Here is an 18056-nt window from a genome sequence, read left to right on the forward strand (position 1 = left end):
TTTAGTAAATAGATGTTTCTCTTGATGCAGTATTACTGGTATATATTTCCGCGATTGGGTGGGCAGGATGCACTCTTTGTAGAGAATAGAAACGGCCTAGTAAAGCCAGTAGTTTAATCGCCAAAATGAAAGAATGGTCAGGAAAAAGCTTATAAATTAAGGCCTGGGGTATAGAACAAGCTCCAAAGTGGCTGCAGTTGATGACAGAAGACACTGTGCGAGCCTTGCTGCCATGCGCAGAATGATACTGAAAGCCATCCAATCCTGACCAAAAAGGATAGTCGCATTTTTAGGGTGAAAAAATGGTGCAGAAGAAAATAAAAATAAAGCTTTGGCGTCCTTCTCCATGTTTCTTCTGAAACTAAATGATGAGGCGGGTATGAAGCAGTCAGAGGACAAAATCAGGCCCTGAGTGACACAGGAATTCCTAGAGGACTCAGGCCTTCATGTCTCCTCCACCCTGCAGAGCAAGCAGGCCAAGGCTGGACTTGGCCTAGCAGTGCATAGCCCAGACTGGTTTCCCAAACCCTGAGGAACTTCTCATCAGCGCCTTGGCTCCCAGGGCTGTCTGCACTTTCCCAGCCTTCCTCCCCAGCCCCGCCAGACTCCACTCACCGCTGACTGCGTCTTTAAAGTGAGTCTTCTCCGCGGAGTCATAGACAAATTGCACCTTGCTCAGCCTCCACGTCGCTTCTGGACCCTTGGACGTGTTGTGGCTTTCCTGTCAAAAGTGGGAGGCACGTGTCAACCGCTCCAAGGGCTTCTGGGTCTGCTATGGCCCACACCCACAGCCTCTAGGCGCGCCCCTGTGGGAGTTACCTTTAAAAACAGCATTTTGAGAGCATATGCACGGTCCACCCAGAACACCTGCAGCTCCGACTCACTGCTGCCACAGCGGCCATTCACCTCAGCTCCCCGGGTCAACGAGATGTCAGCCTGTTCTGTGATCAGCTGGGAACATAGACGCCCCGCGCCCACTCAGTGGTGCAGGCCCCAGTGGGGCTGTTAAGGGCGGCGCATCCAAACTCTGGGTTGCACATTTGGGCACTCCTTTGCGCGCGCGCGCGCTCCCATGTCCAGGAACATGCGGTTAGATTTTCTACGTGCAGCCCCCGCCAGTGGGGAAGCAGAGAAAAGGGGATTTATTTTCAAAGCAGGCAGGGCGAGCAGAAGGTGTACAAGCCGGAACCCCCATGCAGCATTCTGGAGCAGCCTGCAGGGTTATGGGGTTGGGGGAAAGGCGGGCGACCCAGGTCTTCGCAGGGCCATAAGGGGAGGGTGCCCTTCGGCCCTGGAGCCCTAGGATCAAGCTGGGGGGAAAAGGGTTCCTTACATCGACATAATTGCTGGCCCACACATCATAAGGTACAATAAATTTGGCTGCAAATTCTGCCATGAGACACGTCGTCCCATTTTCCCGCACAACAAATATGTCTTTTTCAGGGTTAGTAGAAAGGCCTGAGAGATTTTCCACTTCTTGCTCTGCCATGATTTGAGCCATTGTATCTGCGGAACAAACAAAAGGATCTCATCAGTTTAGTGCTCCTGAATTCCGTGCGTATGGGTCACTAGAGTGCAGAGACCGCGATCTGCGGGCTTTGGAGTGACAAAGTTCCCTGCTAGCAGCTGTGTGCTCTTCAAGCCATTTCTCTAGCCCAGCGCTAACAAACTCAGTTCCGTTGCTTTTGATTTAAAATGGGGATAAAATTTAAACATTTAAATATTCTTACTTATTTGCAATGAAACTGGCTTTTCTCTACATCCTGGGGGTTTGAAGCCAAACCTTTCTTGCCAATCCTGTGACCCCACTAAGCCAGCCTGTCTAGCGCTCGGTCTGGCATATGCTACACAGGTGTGTGGTTCCCAAGGGAGCTCCCTCCCACCAGCGGGGAAATCCTTCCCCTTTCTCCCAAAAGAAAAAAAAAATTAAAAAACCCTCAAAACATAAGGACCATATTTTTAATCTTAAATACTGGCTTTAGTATACCATTTCTATTCTCTGCAGAGAGTGCATCCTGCCCACCCAATCGCCAAAAAACGGTACTCACGGAACAGCATCAGAAGAATTCGAAGTCTATGGACGCTGAGAAAGGCTCTTCCTCTGAGATCCATGCTTGCAGTTGCTGCGGAAGAGGCCAGATGTGCTGCTGCAGTGGGCGCCTGAGAGGGAATCCCTCAAAGTCGCTGCTGGAGTGGGCCGGAGTGAGCGAAGGGCGGGGGACTGAGAGGGAGGCGGGAGGGAGCGCGTGTTCCCTACGCGCTGGCTAAGACCGGGGTCGGGTGCCGCACCGGCCGCTGCTCGCTGGGGAAGTCAGATCACTGCAGAGAGCAGCAACGCATGGCGAGGGAGCTGTCCATGGCTGCGAGTGCTGAAAGGAATCCGGTTGTGTTGCAGGAGTGGTTGTGACTTGGCTTGTGCAGAGGTCCAATGAGATTTAGGGGGGCTAAAATTCTCCCTGAGTTTTTTTCTTTATTCTGCAATTGTGTCCGCAACGATGAGTTTCTCCTGGGAAACTTAATGGCACCCTTGGACTTATTAACCTCCCGACCAGGTACAAGTAATATGTAGTATAAATATCATATCACTGGAGTCCTAAATTCTGAAAATGCTCCTGGCTCCTGAAAGAAAACGGTAGAGCACAAATTGCGCCTGCTTTAGAGGAGGAAGGGTAGAAAAGAATGAGAAGGAAAATGCTATGGCAACAGTTTCATACATTTAGAAACATCTCCTTCTCTTCCCTGCTCTCAATGGAGCTCATAGGTTTAAAGTTAAATTGATGTCTCCTTAAATGGGGCCATCAGACAATGCAGTCTGATGTCTCCTTTTGGACTTATTGTCCTGTTATACTTTCTGAGTGCATGTGGACTCTGAACTTTGGGGTCACATACCCTCACTGATTATATTGTGATTATTCTGCCAAGAGAGATGTAAATTTTATGAGGTTATCTAGGGTCTTTTAGGACAGGAATTTTAGAATTATGCTGTAAGTAATGTCACATAGTTATGTAAGAAAAAATACACACTGATATTATTCTAAAGCCTCTAGTGGAAGAAAAACAAATATTACTGGGATAATTCCTATATTTACATTTTTTGGTAGTTTGCTCATTTTTTCCTGTTCCTGCTCTATAAATAAGAATACACCCTTTTTAGGTGTCCTCGTGTTGTCCTCATTAATTGTGGTGATGTCAAATATTTCTTTTCTTAGTGAATATTTCAGTATATGAATAGTCTTGCTCACTCAGTAATATGCTATAAAATAAACAATGTCATGTTAAAGGGCAAAATGCAAAGCATTTTACATGTATTATTTAATTAGATCTTCCTCACAATTTTAGAGAGTAGAGAAAGGAAGATATAGAATTATTGTTGTTATACCTACCCCTAAACCGAGGCTCAGAGAAATTAAATGACCTTCCAAACATCACATGGTCAGTTAGAATTAAAATAGAAGAATCACATGTTGTAACTTTGTAAGGATCATCTTCCTCTCTCCTTATATAATACTTAGATTTTGACTTTCATTAAAAAAATCTTTATTCAATGACCAAATAACAAACTAAAACCTAAAATCTCTATCAACAATTTATATTCCTGAAATTTATAGGGTTCTCATTAAAGTATAATAATATTTTGACATGGAATTTACTTCAAAGCATCCATATAATTTTTTTTTTTGCTTTCAAACACAGCCTTGCATCAAAAATTAGATCACTAGTGATTCAACTTATGACATATTATTTAAATCAATACTATATTTTACATCTTTACTTATACTACATTGTGGTATTTCAGCCACATATTTCTCAAGAACTTTACATAAATAATTATATATAAAAGAATTGAGGCAAAATTGTGATTTATATAAAGACAATTGTCAGTGGAAAGTTGTAATTTTACAACACCTTACATTTTGTCATGTTAGAAATTATTATAAAGCATTTATGTAAAATTATAAAGCAATAACATATAATATAGCATTTTTCTCATTCTCTTCTCTATCTCCCCCCTTCTCTCCCTGTCTCTCCCTTTCTCTCCCTCCCTCCTTCCCTCTCTTTCTACAACTTTAATGAGAAAAAAAATAGGTGGATTTCAGTTTAGAATTCACTATTTATTATTTGCATGATCATGTACAGATTGTAGTTTTTCAGTCTAAAATATTGGGATCATAGCTAAGGGATGGCTGGTTAAGTAAAATGAACCAATGAATATAAAAGCATTCAAAACAAAATACAGGTTAATATAATCTACTAGCATTAAACTGAATATCTACTACTTGCATTATGCTTAGTGCTTTAGACACCAAAAGATAAATAAATACCATTGTACAATGGAGAGAGAGAGAGAGAATTGTAAAAAGATTGTGATAGTTTCTTTTGTGATACATTGTTGCAGACATCTCACTTCATAACCTGTTAAAAGACTAACAGGATTAATTCATGGCTCTCTGCTTTAATAATAAAAGATGGGGCTGTGGTTCAGTAGTAGAGTGCTTGCCCAGCGTGAGGCACAAGGTTCGATCCTCAGCACCATATAAAAATAAAAGTATTGTGACCACCTAAAAGTTTATTTAAAAAAAAAGATTAGATGGGAAGCACCATTGTTCATCAATCTTAACATATTGTAGCAAATTGTAATTGATTTATAAACCAGATGATGTTTCCTTTTAAATATTTTTCCTCTATTTCTTTTCATACCCGATACAAATGGAATACTCAGAAGATATTTTTAAATAAAAGAAAAGAAAAAAAATGACTTTAAACTTTTCTTCTGGGGAAGATCATCTTCAAAACATAATTAATTCAATACCATTTTTTTGGTGTTCAATCTTAAACACTGCTTATACTTCCAGATGCTCAATAATTTACTCATTTTATCAGTAGTCATTCTTACTTGCAATAGGAACTAGATCATTAAACTTACAACTTTAACCTACATTAATAAGACTTTTTAATAATTTTGAAAAATGTATATACTCCGTTCCTTATCATAAAACCAGAGGTGGTGAAAAAGAAAACTTTACCGATAAACTGTACTTTAGATATTAACAAAGCTCCCCAGGATTTGATCCATTTCTCATTTCTCAACTATGAGAAACCAGTACAAATTGATATATACATGTACTCTTGTGTGGGTGGGGCCTGTCAATTTTCATTAGTGCTGTTGGTAGTTAAAACAAAAGATAAACATAAGTGTGACCAGATCCAACACACTGGGTTTAGGAACCTCTCTAAATCTTCTAGGTCCTGAAAGAATCCTCTTCAACCATGCATTTACATATTAAATTAGCCTCCATGAAACTCATGATATTGGATGCTTGCTATTTTATATAAGTAAAAGAAAAGTCCCCGCATCAAGGAACTCCCAATTTAGATGGGAAAAAATAAGAACACACATGAAGATGCAGTGCAGCTTGCCACAGTGGGTACATAAGCTGTTCAAAGGAAAAGGCAAAACAGCCATCCTAAGAGAGGTTGAAATTGACAAAGAAGTCCTCTGAAAGAAGGTGGGTCTTGAAGGAAGTGGATAATTTGACCTGTGAGTAAGACAAGGAATGGCAATGCAGATGAAATATCTGTGGAATAATGGAGTTGATGCAAAGATGTAACTCTTCATCTTTCAATGATTATCAATTTGATATGAAGAAGAAATTAGGCTCCAAAATTCACAATGCTTTATATACTGATTATCTCTATGTGGTTTTTTTCTCTCTGGTCATTCATTCAACCATAGAAGGCATATGCAAAAGACAGGCCTATGCAAAACTTTCTCTAAACAAAATTAAAATTTTCAAGTTAAGTGCATTTCTTTATACAATTGATTTGCATTTGTAGAATCAAAAAGCAAAATTATGAAAATAAGGAAACAAAACTAATTAGAAAAGTATACATATGAGCTTCAATAGGAAAAGGCAAGGCTTTGTTAAGCTGAAATTTGATTGTTTAGGTTTCTGTCCCTCTTATAGTCAAGTGTAAAAATAGCCTCTGCTTCTGCTGTCCCCACTCCCACCAATGCCACCCCCACATACATGGAGGGGGGGAGAGAAAGAGAGGGAGGGTGAGAGAGAGAGAGAGAACCTGAACCACATATACAGCATTGTTAAGCCAGAATTACTACTCACTAAAACATTTTCTTGCTTTCAGCTTACTTGTCAATGGAGAGCTATTTCATCATTGTCTTTGAATAACATTTAAATCCTTTCTAGGATAGAAACCATTTGGGGATAGGAACTGAAAAGTAAGTACACACAAGAGTATTTTGTGCATACATTGCCAAATCCTAGAATAGAATAGAAATCTTTTTTTTTTTTTTTTTTTTTTGTCTTTTGAATCAGTCTTTAATTAAGTAACTGTTTGGTCAGTTTAGAGTTTCTCACATAGGCATTCGGTTGCTATTTGATACTACATGTAAGATTTTAGGCCATGAAGCACAATTTACTCTTCTTCTTAGCAGAGAAGAAATATCAATTGGGTCAGGGGACTGTTCAGTAGAGTTTAAACAAGAGTCCTATGAAGTGTTTTGTTGTTGTTGGGTGGTTTTATCCTCTAAGAAGTTGTCTTACCAAGAAATAATTTTACATTAGGGGCCTGCATCATAAAAAAGTGAGGCTCATTTAAAGTAGTTTCCTTACTTGAATTCTGACATAATTCAGGTCCCTACCATTTATTTTATAATGAGTCACAGGGGTAACTTTAGTTACTCTTTGGTATATCTGAAGTTATTTGCATACTACCTCAAGATGTTTTGAATACTATGGAAAATTAAAAAAGGCTTTGGGGAGGGAGGCTAAGTGTGTTGCTGAGGGCCTGTTATGCTCCCTTGGAAGTTTTGCAAAGGCAGCATGTGAAGTCCTGGAGTGCCCCAGATGCCCAGTGTTATAAATTTGGGACCTCTCCATGATGACTTTTCTGAAAAAAAAAAATGCAAGTTGCTCTAGTAACAAAGAAAGTCAAAAGAAAACAGTGTCTTGGAAAGTTAACAGGAATGAGAGTCTAAAAGTGATGTGTTAGATGTGACTTTATAACTCCAGTAGCAACATCTGGGAAGGATAACTCCTCTCTTCTTCCACATTCCATTCCTAAGGGCACACCCTCCATCGTGCCTGGACAGAATATCCCACATCTTTGAGTGACTTTAGCAGGGAAGTGAACCCAGCAATTCCTGAGGGGAATTCCATTATTATTATTATTTTTTAATTTTTTATTGTTGGTTGTTCAAAACATTACAAATTTCTTGATATATCATATTTCACACTTTGATTCAAGTGGGTTATGAACTCCCATTTTTACCCCATATACAGATTGCAGAATTACATCAGTTACACATCCATTGATTTACATATTGCCATACTAGTGTCTGTTGTGTTCTGCTGCCTTTCCTATCCTCTACTATCCCCCCTCCCCTCCCCTCCCCTCCCCTCTTCTCTCTCTACCCCCTCTACTGTCATTCATTTCTCCCCCCTTGTATTATTTTTCCCTTTCCCCTCACTTCCTCTTGTTTCCATTATTAAAATGTAATATCTGAACATTTAAGAAGTGTGCGTCCGTCTGGACACATGGACTGTGCCCCTGAGGTGTTACCTTGGAATTGCGGAGCTAGATGGGCCTGGTTGCTCAGAGTTTGGGATTCTTGGGCTGGGAGTTTAAGCCCCCGCACACTCACTGTGAACTCCAGTCCCAACAGCTTCAGCCCACCCGAGGAGAGATGCAAGCTATTGCTCCTCATCCAACTGCCTGCAACCTGAGCTCTCGCGTCCGGGCAAGCAAGTCCCTGCTCAGGTTGCAAAGGTGAGGTCCACAATTGCTCCATAGACAACGTAGGGATATCAATCCGGAGGGTACCTGAGTTGAGCAAGTCCCTGCCAAGGCGACAGGAACCTTTTCTCGCCAAGGCTACAGGAGCTTTTTGTGTGGTGAAATAAGGGAGTTTTGTCTAGAAAAGGAAGAAAGGACAAAAGAGGAAGAAAGTTTCTGCCCGAGAGTGTATTGGCTCCTCTACGACCTTCTCTAGAGCTCTTATACCCCCAAAGACTTGAAAAACTCCGCGGTGTTGCTAGGAAAATGGGCAGTGAGACCTTGCAGCTCTTCGGTTTCCATCTCTGGGGTCCCTCCTCTGCCCTAGGCAAAAAGCAGGGAAACAGGAGACCGGGCGGAGTAGTATTAAGAGGGGTATTGAAGAGGGGAGGGGGGAAATTGGGTTACAGAGGTTCCCTTCTCTCCTTTAAATTTTTTTCTCCCCCATAAAGGGCCAGCTCAGTATCCTCACCTCAGGGAAATTCAACATTCCAGCTTCGGATAAGAAGAGGAGGATGCTGAACTCCCGGTCCAGGGCGGGGGGAGGTGGGGCTCTCTCGGTGATCCTGGAGGCTGCTTGTTCCTTGGATAACTGTGGGACCTTGTGAGGTTTTCCAAATGGGAAATGGCTCCTGCTTAGAGAAAGTGAAGCAGAGACGGGTGGATCAGGCTACAAGGGTGAGCTGACAGTCTAGGGCACAGACCTGGGAGCAAGATCCTCTTCTAAGCCCAGCAGTTTCAGGGCATGGAACTAAAAGGTGAGAAGGTGGATTAATTATTCATTAGTGCCCCTTCCCTAGGCTCCCTCCCTAATGGCTGCACTTAGTAATCACCAGGTGGAGCAAAGAGATATTGAAAGTACTGCCTCCTATCTCCACCCTCTCGGGAGCCCTGGACTGCAGGAGGCTCTGAACTTTGAGGTTAGGGTTTTGTTCTACTTCATCCCTTCTCCCTTCGGAACCTGGGAGTGGGAATGAGCGCATAGGGTATTTTCCGTTGTAGGTCACAATTGCAAGAAAAATCCGGGTTTCCTCCTTAATGGGCATCTTCCAAAACAAACCAGGAGCCTACCTTACATTTCAGCAGTCTCCATTCTAAAGACTTCTGGGGAGCCCAGGTGCACAGGGCTGCTGGAGAGCCCCCTGATGCTCAGCCCCATCTTGCTGCCAGAGCGACCTGAGGGTGGCACGTCCGGGCTTCTCCCTTCTCCTCCAGTGAATGGGTCAGATAAAAACTCTATAGGACCCACACCTGCAAAACACCCTGGAGTACTCCCGATGTTTCCTTCAAAATAAAAACAACTATAGTTTAAAATAAAGGTACGCAAACACCACATTTATATCTTCATTTGCCCTCCGTGGCGACCATTTGGGCCTTTTCTTTCTTTTTCAAAAGCAAATTTGGCAGGGTGTCCAGCCTAGGAGACTCCTAGACTTATGACCTCCTCCATCCCCAGCTCTGCCAAATGCTTCCCCTGTCCAGCAACCCCGGGTGGGCACCTGCCTGCGCAGTCTCCTAGTCTATTTCCTCCCTAGGATTTTCTAATCCTCCAAGGTCTCCCCACCCAAGACCTCCAAGGAAGCAGCCCGGTCTGTAGAGACCGGTAGCAACCCATCGCCACAGGAGTCTCAATCCAAGGCAAATGGCCCTTGGAGCCCAGACGAGCAAAGCCAGCGAAAGCCGCGAGCGCCAGCCAAGTGCGTGACCTGGCGGACCCGACTCTCAGCAGCTACTGCTGCGCTGTTATTCTCCAGTGACTTTGAGGAGGCACACAGATGGGGCACGCCTCCGGGAACGCACTCCGGACCAGCTGGGGCTCCCAGGAACTCGGCGCTGATGGATGGTCTCATTTCCTGACTTGATGGGCCAGAACCTGGGTTGGCCTGGCGGGCGGGTTTGGGTGAGTGCAGGAAACCAGCACTCGGCGCTGGGTTTTGGTTGGGGGGAGTGGCATATGATAAAGAAAAATCTGAGATCCGTTCCTAATTAGAAGTTATCCCTTCCTCAATTCTCTGTTTGGGGAACAGGAAGATCCTCATACGCTGTCGCGAAGGACCGCAGAGTTGAGCAGGGTGGTGGCCCAGTGCCTTTCCTCCTTTGCACTTTGGGCTTAGGCGTACCCCGGCACCACGCTATCAGACATTCTTTCCCGTGGGAGATTGAGAAAGAACGGAATTCACCCTTGGAATGCCAAGAAAGATCTGCAAGGAGACTTGAAAGCCATTAAAGAGAGAGAGAGAGAGAGAGAGAGAGAGAGAGAGAGAGAGAGAGAGAGAGAGAGAAACTACCCCCTACCCTCCGCATTCTGGGCGGATCTTAAACCCTCATCTCTCCAAAGATGGGAACCGGGCTTCCTGCACTTTAGGCGGAATCCCGGCGGGAGGCGGAACCTCCTCCCAGTCACTACAATAGCAAGGTTGGATGATGAGAGCAGGCCTTGTGTTACAGTCCCGGCAGCAGTGGAGAAAGGCTGGGAAAGGCTACATGGAAAAATCTACACTGGAACTCTTCAATCCCCTCTGTCTAATCCTCCAGCAAGACCAAGAAATCCCTGTGCTCTTGGGGAGGACAAAACTGTTCCATCCTTTCTCAATTCCTTGCCCCTGGCTCAGGCTGGAGTCCAAAGGGGCAACAGGAAAGGGGAGCCAGGGGCTGAATTTAAGTGAGAGGACACCAGAAGAGGGGTCAGGTCACTAGGTGTTCCTGTTTCTGGGTTCTAGATCATAACTTCTTTTCAGCTTCCTGGAATTCTCTTCCAGGTCTCAGAAACTAACTCCTACTCTGGTACAATGCTTTTACTCTAAACTGGATCTTGAAGGGCACTAGGGGCATCAGGCCTGCATTCTCAAGGAATCCCCAATCTGGGCCCATACCTTGGCACAATATGTCTTCCCAGGCTGGTATAGCTAGGAAAGCTGCAGCTCTCTAGAGGACCAGGAAAGCCCTTATGGTTCAGGGCCTGGAACATTGTACTGCTCAATGAACAGAAGTATTGTTTCTTGGACCAACGGCATCACCATCACTTGGAGATGGTAAGGTCTCAGGTTCAATGTAGCCTGACTACCTCAGAACCTGTATGATAAAAAGATATCCAGAGAACCAGTGCAGAATTTAGGTTAGTCTAATTTTTAAAGTCTGGGTTTGGCTATTGCCAGCTGTTCAGCCCTGTTTCTCAGCCTCCTCTTCATCATGTATCAAATGGGATTTGCTTTGCAGTTCCTGAGCTGTTATGCACTCCTAGACACACATCAAGCCAATGAAAATTTTAACCTATGATTGGCAAAGCCCAGGCAGTTTTGTTTTTAAATGACCTCCTCCCCCACCTCCATAATTTTGATGTCACCATCTCTACTAGTATAGAAACACTCACTTGGCAAATGAGTTGGGATTAGCTGGGCTGAAGCACAGGCCCTATGCAAAACCACATGTAAAGGCCCCTGGACTCTATGACCCGATTCATTCTGACTCCAGCAAGTATGACTTTGGGCCAGCTTATTAGCCTTATTGCATCTCAGTTTCCAACCTATAAAATGAAGTTGATAATAGTGCCTACCATAAAGAGTACTGTGAAGATTTAGAATCGAATTTAATAAATATGAGTTTAAAAGGCCAAATTCCTCAGAATATCTACTATGGTTTGAATATGGTTTTCCCCACCTCATTTCATGTTGAGGCTTGGTGCCCATTGTTAAGAGGTGGAAGGACCTTTAAGAGGCATTTGACATTACAGAGGTGCTCATGAAGGATTGATGACGTTTATGTGAGAGTGGGTTATTAAAAAGAGAGCCTGCCATCTTTGCTTGATCTCTCTTGCACGTGTGCTCTTGCCTGGACACATGCTTGACCTTTCTGTTTTTTCAATTAGAGCTCCTCTCCAGAGGTCAAACAGAGATGCTGGTGCTACGCTCTTGGACTACCAGAATTGTGACATAAATAAACCTCTCTTCTTTATAAGTCACACAGCTTCAGGTATTTGGTCATAACAACACAACATGGACTAAGGTACTCTCATTGTTAACGAAAATGGCAGAGGGCTCGGACTACTATTTATCTCATTTCATACCCCCAAAACAGCACTCTTTCAGAACACCACAGCTTGGTTTTGCTTCAATATTAACATCCAATTTAGAGCATTTTAGCATAAAATCAATCTTTAAATCACTTAGCAACTTGGTAAACCTTATCCTTTGCAAAGATTGTTTTTTTGTCACCTTCAGGAATTTCATTCCTAGCTTATCAGTTTTAGAAGAATTAGGGTGAAGTGTACCCTTAGCTGTGAGTTTTACCAGGAGGGCCACATGTGAGGGTACCACCCAAAGATATGGTTTGGGGCTGAATATTTGCACACCTAACAAGTTCCCAGATTATGCTGACACTTATGCCAGAGGGGATCACATTTTGAGAAACACAGTCCCAAGTGAATGCTCAACTCAAAGAATCTCAGAAATGGGAACAGCAGTACTGTCTGACAGAGATACTGCAACAAATGACATGCAATTTTAAATATTCTGGTAGCCACACTTTCAAAAAAATATCTATCTATATCTATCTATATGTCTATATCTATATGAAAAGCTAGGCAAGGTGCACACCCTATAATCCCTGCAACTCGGAAGGCTGAGGCAGGAGGATCATGAGTTCAAGGGCAGCCTCAGCAAATTAGTGAGGCCCTAAGCAACTTAGTGAGACCCTGTCTCAAAATTTGAAAAAATGAAAAGGACTGGGGATGTGGCCCTCAATGGTAAAGCAACCCTGGGTTCAATCTCCAGTCCCCCCGCCCAAATAAACAAGATTAATTAAATATATGTAATACACAAAACCCAAGATTGAATACACACACACACACACACACACATACTAGGAATTGAACCCAGGGGCACTTTACCACTGAGCTACAACTTTAGCTTTTTTCATTTTTAAGACAGGATCTTGCTAAGTTGCTGAGGGCCTCAGTAAATGCTGTGACTGGCCTCCAACTTGCAACCCTCCTGTCTCAGCCTCCCAGGTCACCAGGATTATAAATGTGTGCCATTGTGCTCAACTGTAATATTTAATTAAGCTAATTTATACAAATATTAATATTTCAACATCTAATAAATAATAAACAGTGCTGAGATATTTTGCATTTCATTTTTGTATTAAGTCTTATAAACCTGATATTTCTAATATGGAACAGGCACTTTTAAGTACTTAAGAGCCACAAGTGTCTGGTGGCTTTGGTATTAGTACAGGTCTGAAAATTCATTCAACTAGAAAGAAAAGTAGAACTAAATTTCATTGTTACCATGGAAACTGTCCAGAAATACACACAAACCAGAATGTGCAAATAGTTTTGCCTTGCTCTAATGTATTAGTCTGTCTGAGCTGCCCCAACAAAATATCTTACATTGGGTGGTGTAAACAATAGAAATTTGTTTCTCAAAGTTCTGGAGGATGGAAATATGAGATGAGGGTGCCAACATGTTTGGGTTCCTGATTTTCTGGGTTAGCCACACCTTTTTTGTAGATATGTCCTCACATATCAAAAAGCAAGCTCTGGGGTCTCTTCTTACAAGGGTGCTAATCCCACCATGAGGGCCCCACCCTCATGACATCTTCTAAGTCTAATTATCTCTCTAACACCCCATCTCCAAACACCATCTTCTTTTGGTTTACAGTTTCAATGTATGAATGGTGGGGGGCAAGATTTAGTTCACAGCATGTGTTGTGTTTCTCCATAGGAAGCAAGAGGTATGCTGAAAATGAAGAAGAGACAAAAATGGTGGGTTCATGTGAGTCATTGGAATTAGGAGGCAGGAGGCCATTACAGACTGATATGATGATCAATTAGATTCACATTTTGAATGTTCAGTAAGCATCTCTTGTTTTGTTTCTCCTTCAGTACAGACATCTGCTACAACTTCCTTGGATGAAACCACCTCTGCCTTAGAGGAAACTTTGTCAACTTTTATTTCATGGAACTCTGGCAGTGTTAAATCTGCCAATGATTCCTGATTCAGGGGTTCATACCTGACCTGAGGATGGAAGATGAAGTATTTCCCAGGGCTTGTGGGAAAGGTATTCTTGTTCTTCTCAGAAGTTGCCTAAGAGGATATAAGGTCTGGAGTTGCCAGAAATGTTTTTACTAGGAGGAAACAGACTTTCTAGTAACAGGGGGGAGAGGGAGAAAGGGGAGGAAACCAATGCTATGGGACTGTTACTCCTTGACTCAGCTCACTCGAAGCCAGCTATAAATCTGTACTCCTTCCCTACTTTTAAAAGATGACAGGAATTCCATCTTATGGGTTTGTAAGTACCATCAGCTGGGCTGTAGTGGCAACCCCCCCACCACCCATCAAAGAATCTTAATTAAGCTTCTCCAGAGACCTAATCATGGTTATTAACAGAATATCAGCAAAAATTTCTGAAGAAAAACTCAATGTGGGATAGGACTTCCTATTTTTTTGTGAAGACCAATTTGCTCTTTCTTGCAAAAGCTACGTTTGGCTAATCATGATGACTTGATGGTGTTACTTCTGCTTTTGTGCTAAAACTGACAAAACCTCTGTCTAATCTAAAACATGGGACAAAAAAACACTTGTCATGTAAACATCTAACACCCTCCACTCTGGGGTATAAATTTCCAAGAATTTCCAGACTTGGAGTTCAGAGAAATTTTAAGCAATAGTCCCTCTGGACTCTGTAGCCAATAAATCTACTTCTTGAAAATATCTGGGGTGTCTGTAATACTAGAGATGCAAAATAATGTTTTCTGGATTTACACTTGTCTATCACAATCCTTTGTTATTTCCAGGAGTCACTTTTTGCCTCTTTTATTCTACATCAGGATCAGAGTGGTAATTTACATTTGGTGGGCATCTTATCCTAGCATTCCATCCCTTTGATTTTTTTTTCTTTTTTCAGTGCTGGGGATCAAACCCAGGGCTTCACCCATGTTAGGCAAGTACTCTACCATGGAGCTACATTCCTTGATCACACCATTAATTAAAGAATAACACTAGTAGCAAAATATGTAACCTTGAGGGCAGCAGCCCATTTTGGGCAGCCCATTTCTTATGAGTGTCCTGTGTATGACCCCTAGTCTGAAGAACTTTGGCAATTGGAGATTTTACCAAAGGTCAAGATCTGAAAACAACATGGTACATGTACTTCTCACAGCCAAATACTTCAACCCAATTGCTTAAAAGCTGTCTATTACTTTCCTCCAAGAGAATGAGATTTAGGCCTTTGCAGGAGTCTAAATGAACATAGATATTGTTCCTTTTTATGTGGCTACCACAATACATTTCATGCATCTGTGAATATACCTTTATGTTATTATGTTGTGGTTATTTTTACTGTTTTTCCTGCTAGTTAAGAACTCCTTGAGTCCAAAGACTGCATTTAATACATCTCTGTATCTCCAGCACCTATCATAAGGTCTATAATGCCAGAGATGCAAAATAATGTTTTCTGAATTTACACTTGTCTATCACAATTCTTTGTTATTTCCAGGAGTCACTAATGCAGGTATGTGCATGAGGTTAAAATAGTTTTCAACCAACATGTTCTGGAAGTCTCACCCTATTATCAGTGGATGAGATAAAGTCTATTAAACAAACACTTATGTATATTTATCAGATACCATGGTAAATACTCTTCTAAATAGACCAAGAAAATAGATCATTTTCCTTGCCCTTAGACCTTTGATCTCATTGCTTCTTCAACTTGGAAACTCCACTCCAGAGCTCCATGGTTTCATCATTCCCCTCCCTCAAGTCTGTTTTCAAATGTCACCTTCCCAGGGAGACCTTCTTTGAATGTCCTGTTTCAGATTATTCATCTCTCCCCACAGCTACAATTCCCATTCCTCTTTCAAGTGTTTTTTTTTTCCTAATAAGATATTGCTTTTCAGGAAGATTGTATTTCATCAAATCTCATGTGTCATATTATTATAAGACACAGTTACTTTTTGTGCTTTTAAAGAAAGCAAAACATACTATTAGCTAAGCTATGACATGCCATCTATTAAGACTCATTCAGAGTGTTTTGAAAAAAATCAATTGTGGCATAGAAACAAAGAAATACATTTATTTACATTGCTTATTGTCTGACCCTTTTTGGTTAAAAAAAATGAATCATTTTTTAAAGTTGAATTTTCCAGTGCTTTGAAACATAATAATAGAGTTTAAAAATTTTGCTAAATAAGAGAAAATCCATGTCTTTGGGAAGGAGAACAGAGGTCAAGTAAACAGTTATGAGGCAATAAAATAAATGATGAAATACCTGATGGCGGAATTTTTTTTTTTTTTTTTTGGAAACAGAGGAGGGCATGTGTCCCTCAATCTGGCTGAGGAGGATTATCCCCAGGAGATGGTGACCACGCTGGTCTAGAAGCATGTGGGTGGCAGACACTATCAGCAGGATTTTCAAGCAGCAGAAGGAACTGCATGAGAACCCAGGGATATAAAAGAGTATGAAAAATTAAGAGAACTGGATTTTTTTCCATGAGATCAGAATGTGTGTTGTATCTACAATGTGTCTAAAACAGTGATTCTCAACCTTGATCACCAGAATCACCTGGAAGACTTGTGAAAACAGACCAAGAGACCAATCAGATTCTGATTCAGTAGGGCTAGACTACAACAAGAGAATATACGTTTCTAATAGGCTCCTCTGTGAAACTTCAAGATACCATGTATTTCTAGTAAGTCCTAGGTGATGCTATAAGAGAATGTATATTCCTCTTGGGCTCCCAGGTGATCTGATGCTACAGGTCCAGGGACGACAGTTTAAGAATGGCTGGTTTATGGAGAGGAGGCTGTATAACTAGAGAGGGGCTCAGTTATTTTAAGTCATACTCTATTACATGGACAGCCTTTGTGCATAGCTCTGATGAAGCACAGAGACGATTGAGGGAAGATGGTAGCCAGGGACTTTTAATTTCCTTAATGTACAGTGGGATAGATGTAGAGGTTATTTTTTTAAAAATTATTGATACATTATAACTAGATATTGTAATAATTAGATATTGTAATGAAATTCATAGTTAGATTTTCATACATGCAAACAATATAATAATATGATTTTTTTCTATTTTATCCCTCAACTAATATAGAAGTTTTCTATAGCTTTCTATTTTCAGAGAAATGTAAGCACCTTTTCATGTGTTGAAGGTTGCCCCCTTACTCTTTAGAGGAATAGGGAATAAACAATTTGCAGTGTACTTATTACTTTTAGTCTTTTTGATGGGAAGAGGCCAAGAAAGATTAATAAGTGCTTTGACTAAGGCCATGAAGATGCAAAAAGTGAATGTTCTTAGAATCAAAAAAGTTGCAGGACTATTTAAAACCTAATTTAAAATTACAGGGTGGTATAGGTGGAAGGAGCTGTAGAGAAGAATTTCTCCATTTCAATTATTGTTATAAGAAAAACTGAGGCCTAGAGGGACAAGTGCTGGGATGCAGCTCTCCTAATTTTGGATTTAGGTCCCCATCGATAAAAGTGAAGATACAGTCCAGAAGCCACTGTGCCACTAGCAAGACTCTCCCTGTCCTTACCTACCACTCCTCAACACTCAGCCTCCCCACCAGACCTGGAAACTATGCTGCTTATTCTCAGATTCCTTTATCCCTATCTATGTTAGGACCACAAGGAACCCAGGCTCTTAGCTCCTCTTTATAAAACTCTGGGAATTTGTGATATCATCTCCCACATGTTTCCCTTCTGAACCTCATGATCAGAAATAAGCAGAATTTCCTAAGTGTTTAATATCTTCTCTGAAAATTTCACTAACCTAGTGGTTCCAATTCAGAGTTGGATTCCCTGTGAGGTCATTGCTTGCTGCACAGCTCTCTCAATATCCCCATGTTTTTTTTTATATTTACTTTTAATTATTACTTGTATTATGTTCTAAATATACAAAATTATTTTTGTATTATGTTTTAGATAGGCAGCGTCTCCTGTTTTAGTCAGCTTTTTGTTTTTCCCCCTATTGTGAACAAAAGATTGACAAGAGCAATTTTAGAGGAGGAAACGTTTATTTGGCACTCATGGTTTCAGAGGTCTCAGTCCATAGATAGCTGACTTCATTGCTCTGAGTCTGAGGTGAGGCAGAACAACTGGGTGGGAGGATGTGGAGGAGGAAAGCAGCACATGACATGACAATCAGGAAGCAGAGAAAGAACAGAAATTCATTCACCAAAAGCATCTCCTCAGTGACAATCTCCTCTAGCCACACCCTACATGGTTTTAGTTACCATTCATTTATTCTGTATCAGTGA

General features: G+C 41.6%; 1 protein-coding gene and 1 long non-coding RNA gene across 11 annotated transcripts in view; one reads left to right on the plus strand and one right to left on the minus strand.

Moving 5' to 3' along the window:
• Lamp5 (lysosomal associated membrane protein family member 5) overlaps positions 1–10186 on the minus strand; it is a 22909-nt gene extending 12723 nt beyond the window's left edge. Inside the window, exons 1-7 of one of the 10 annotated variants that reach the window (XM_071608737.1) lie at positions 10090–10186; positions 8866–9078; positions 8267–8426; positions 2049–2619; positions 1334–1506; positions 820–951; positions 616–721 (exon numbers count right to left, since the gene is read on the minus strand). In XM_071608737.1, the coding sequence (XP_071464838.1) occupies positions 616–721; positions 820–951; positions 1334–1506; positions 2049–2112 (475 nt within the window). In that variant the 5' untranslated portion in view covers positions 2113–2619; positions 8267–8426; positions 8866–9078; positions 10090–10186. Of the gene's footprint in view, positions 1–615; positions 722–819; positions 952–1333; positions 1507–2048; positions 3990–7463; positions 7934–8266; positions 8430–8865; positions 9508–9835; positions 9884–10089 lie in introns of those variants that run through there. The other 9 variants (XM_071608738.1, XM_071608736.1, XM_071608734.1 and 6 more) reach the window with 9 other exon arrangements.
• Positions 9585–16796, plus strand: LOC139704756 (uncharacterized). Its single transcript, XR_011706741.1, has 4 exons — positions 9585–9694; positions 13515–13555; positions 13676–13851; positions 16098–16796. It is a non-coding gene; the product is annotated as an uncharacterized lncRNA (long non-coding RNA).
• Positions 16797–18056: the final 1260 nt, after the last annotated feature.

Source organism: Marmota flaviventris, chromosome 2 (genome assembly GCF_047511675.1).
Source record: "Marmota flaviventris isolate mMarFla1 chromosome 2, mMarFla1.hap1, whole genome shotgun sequence".
Classification (NCBI taxonomy): domain Eukaryota; kingdom Metazoa; phylum Chordata; class Mammalia; order Rodentia; family Sciuridae; genus Marmota; species Marmota flaviventris.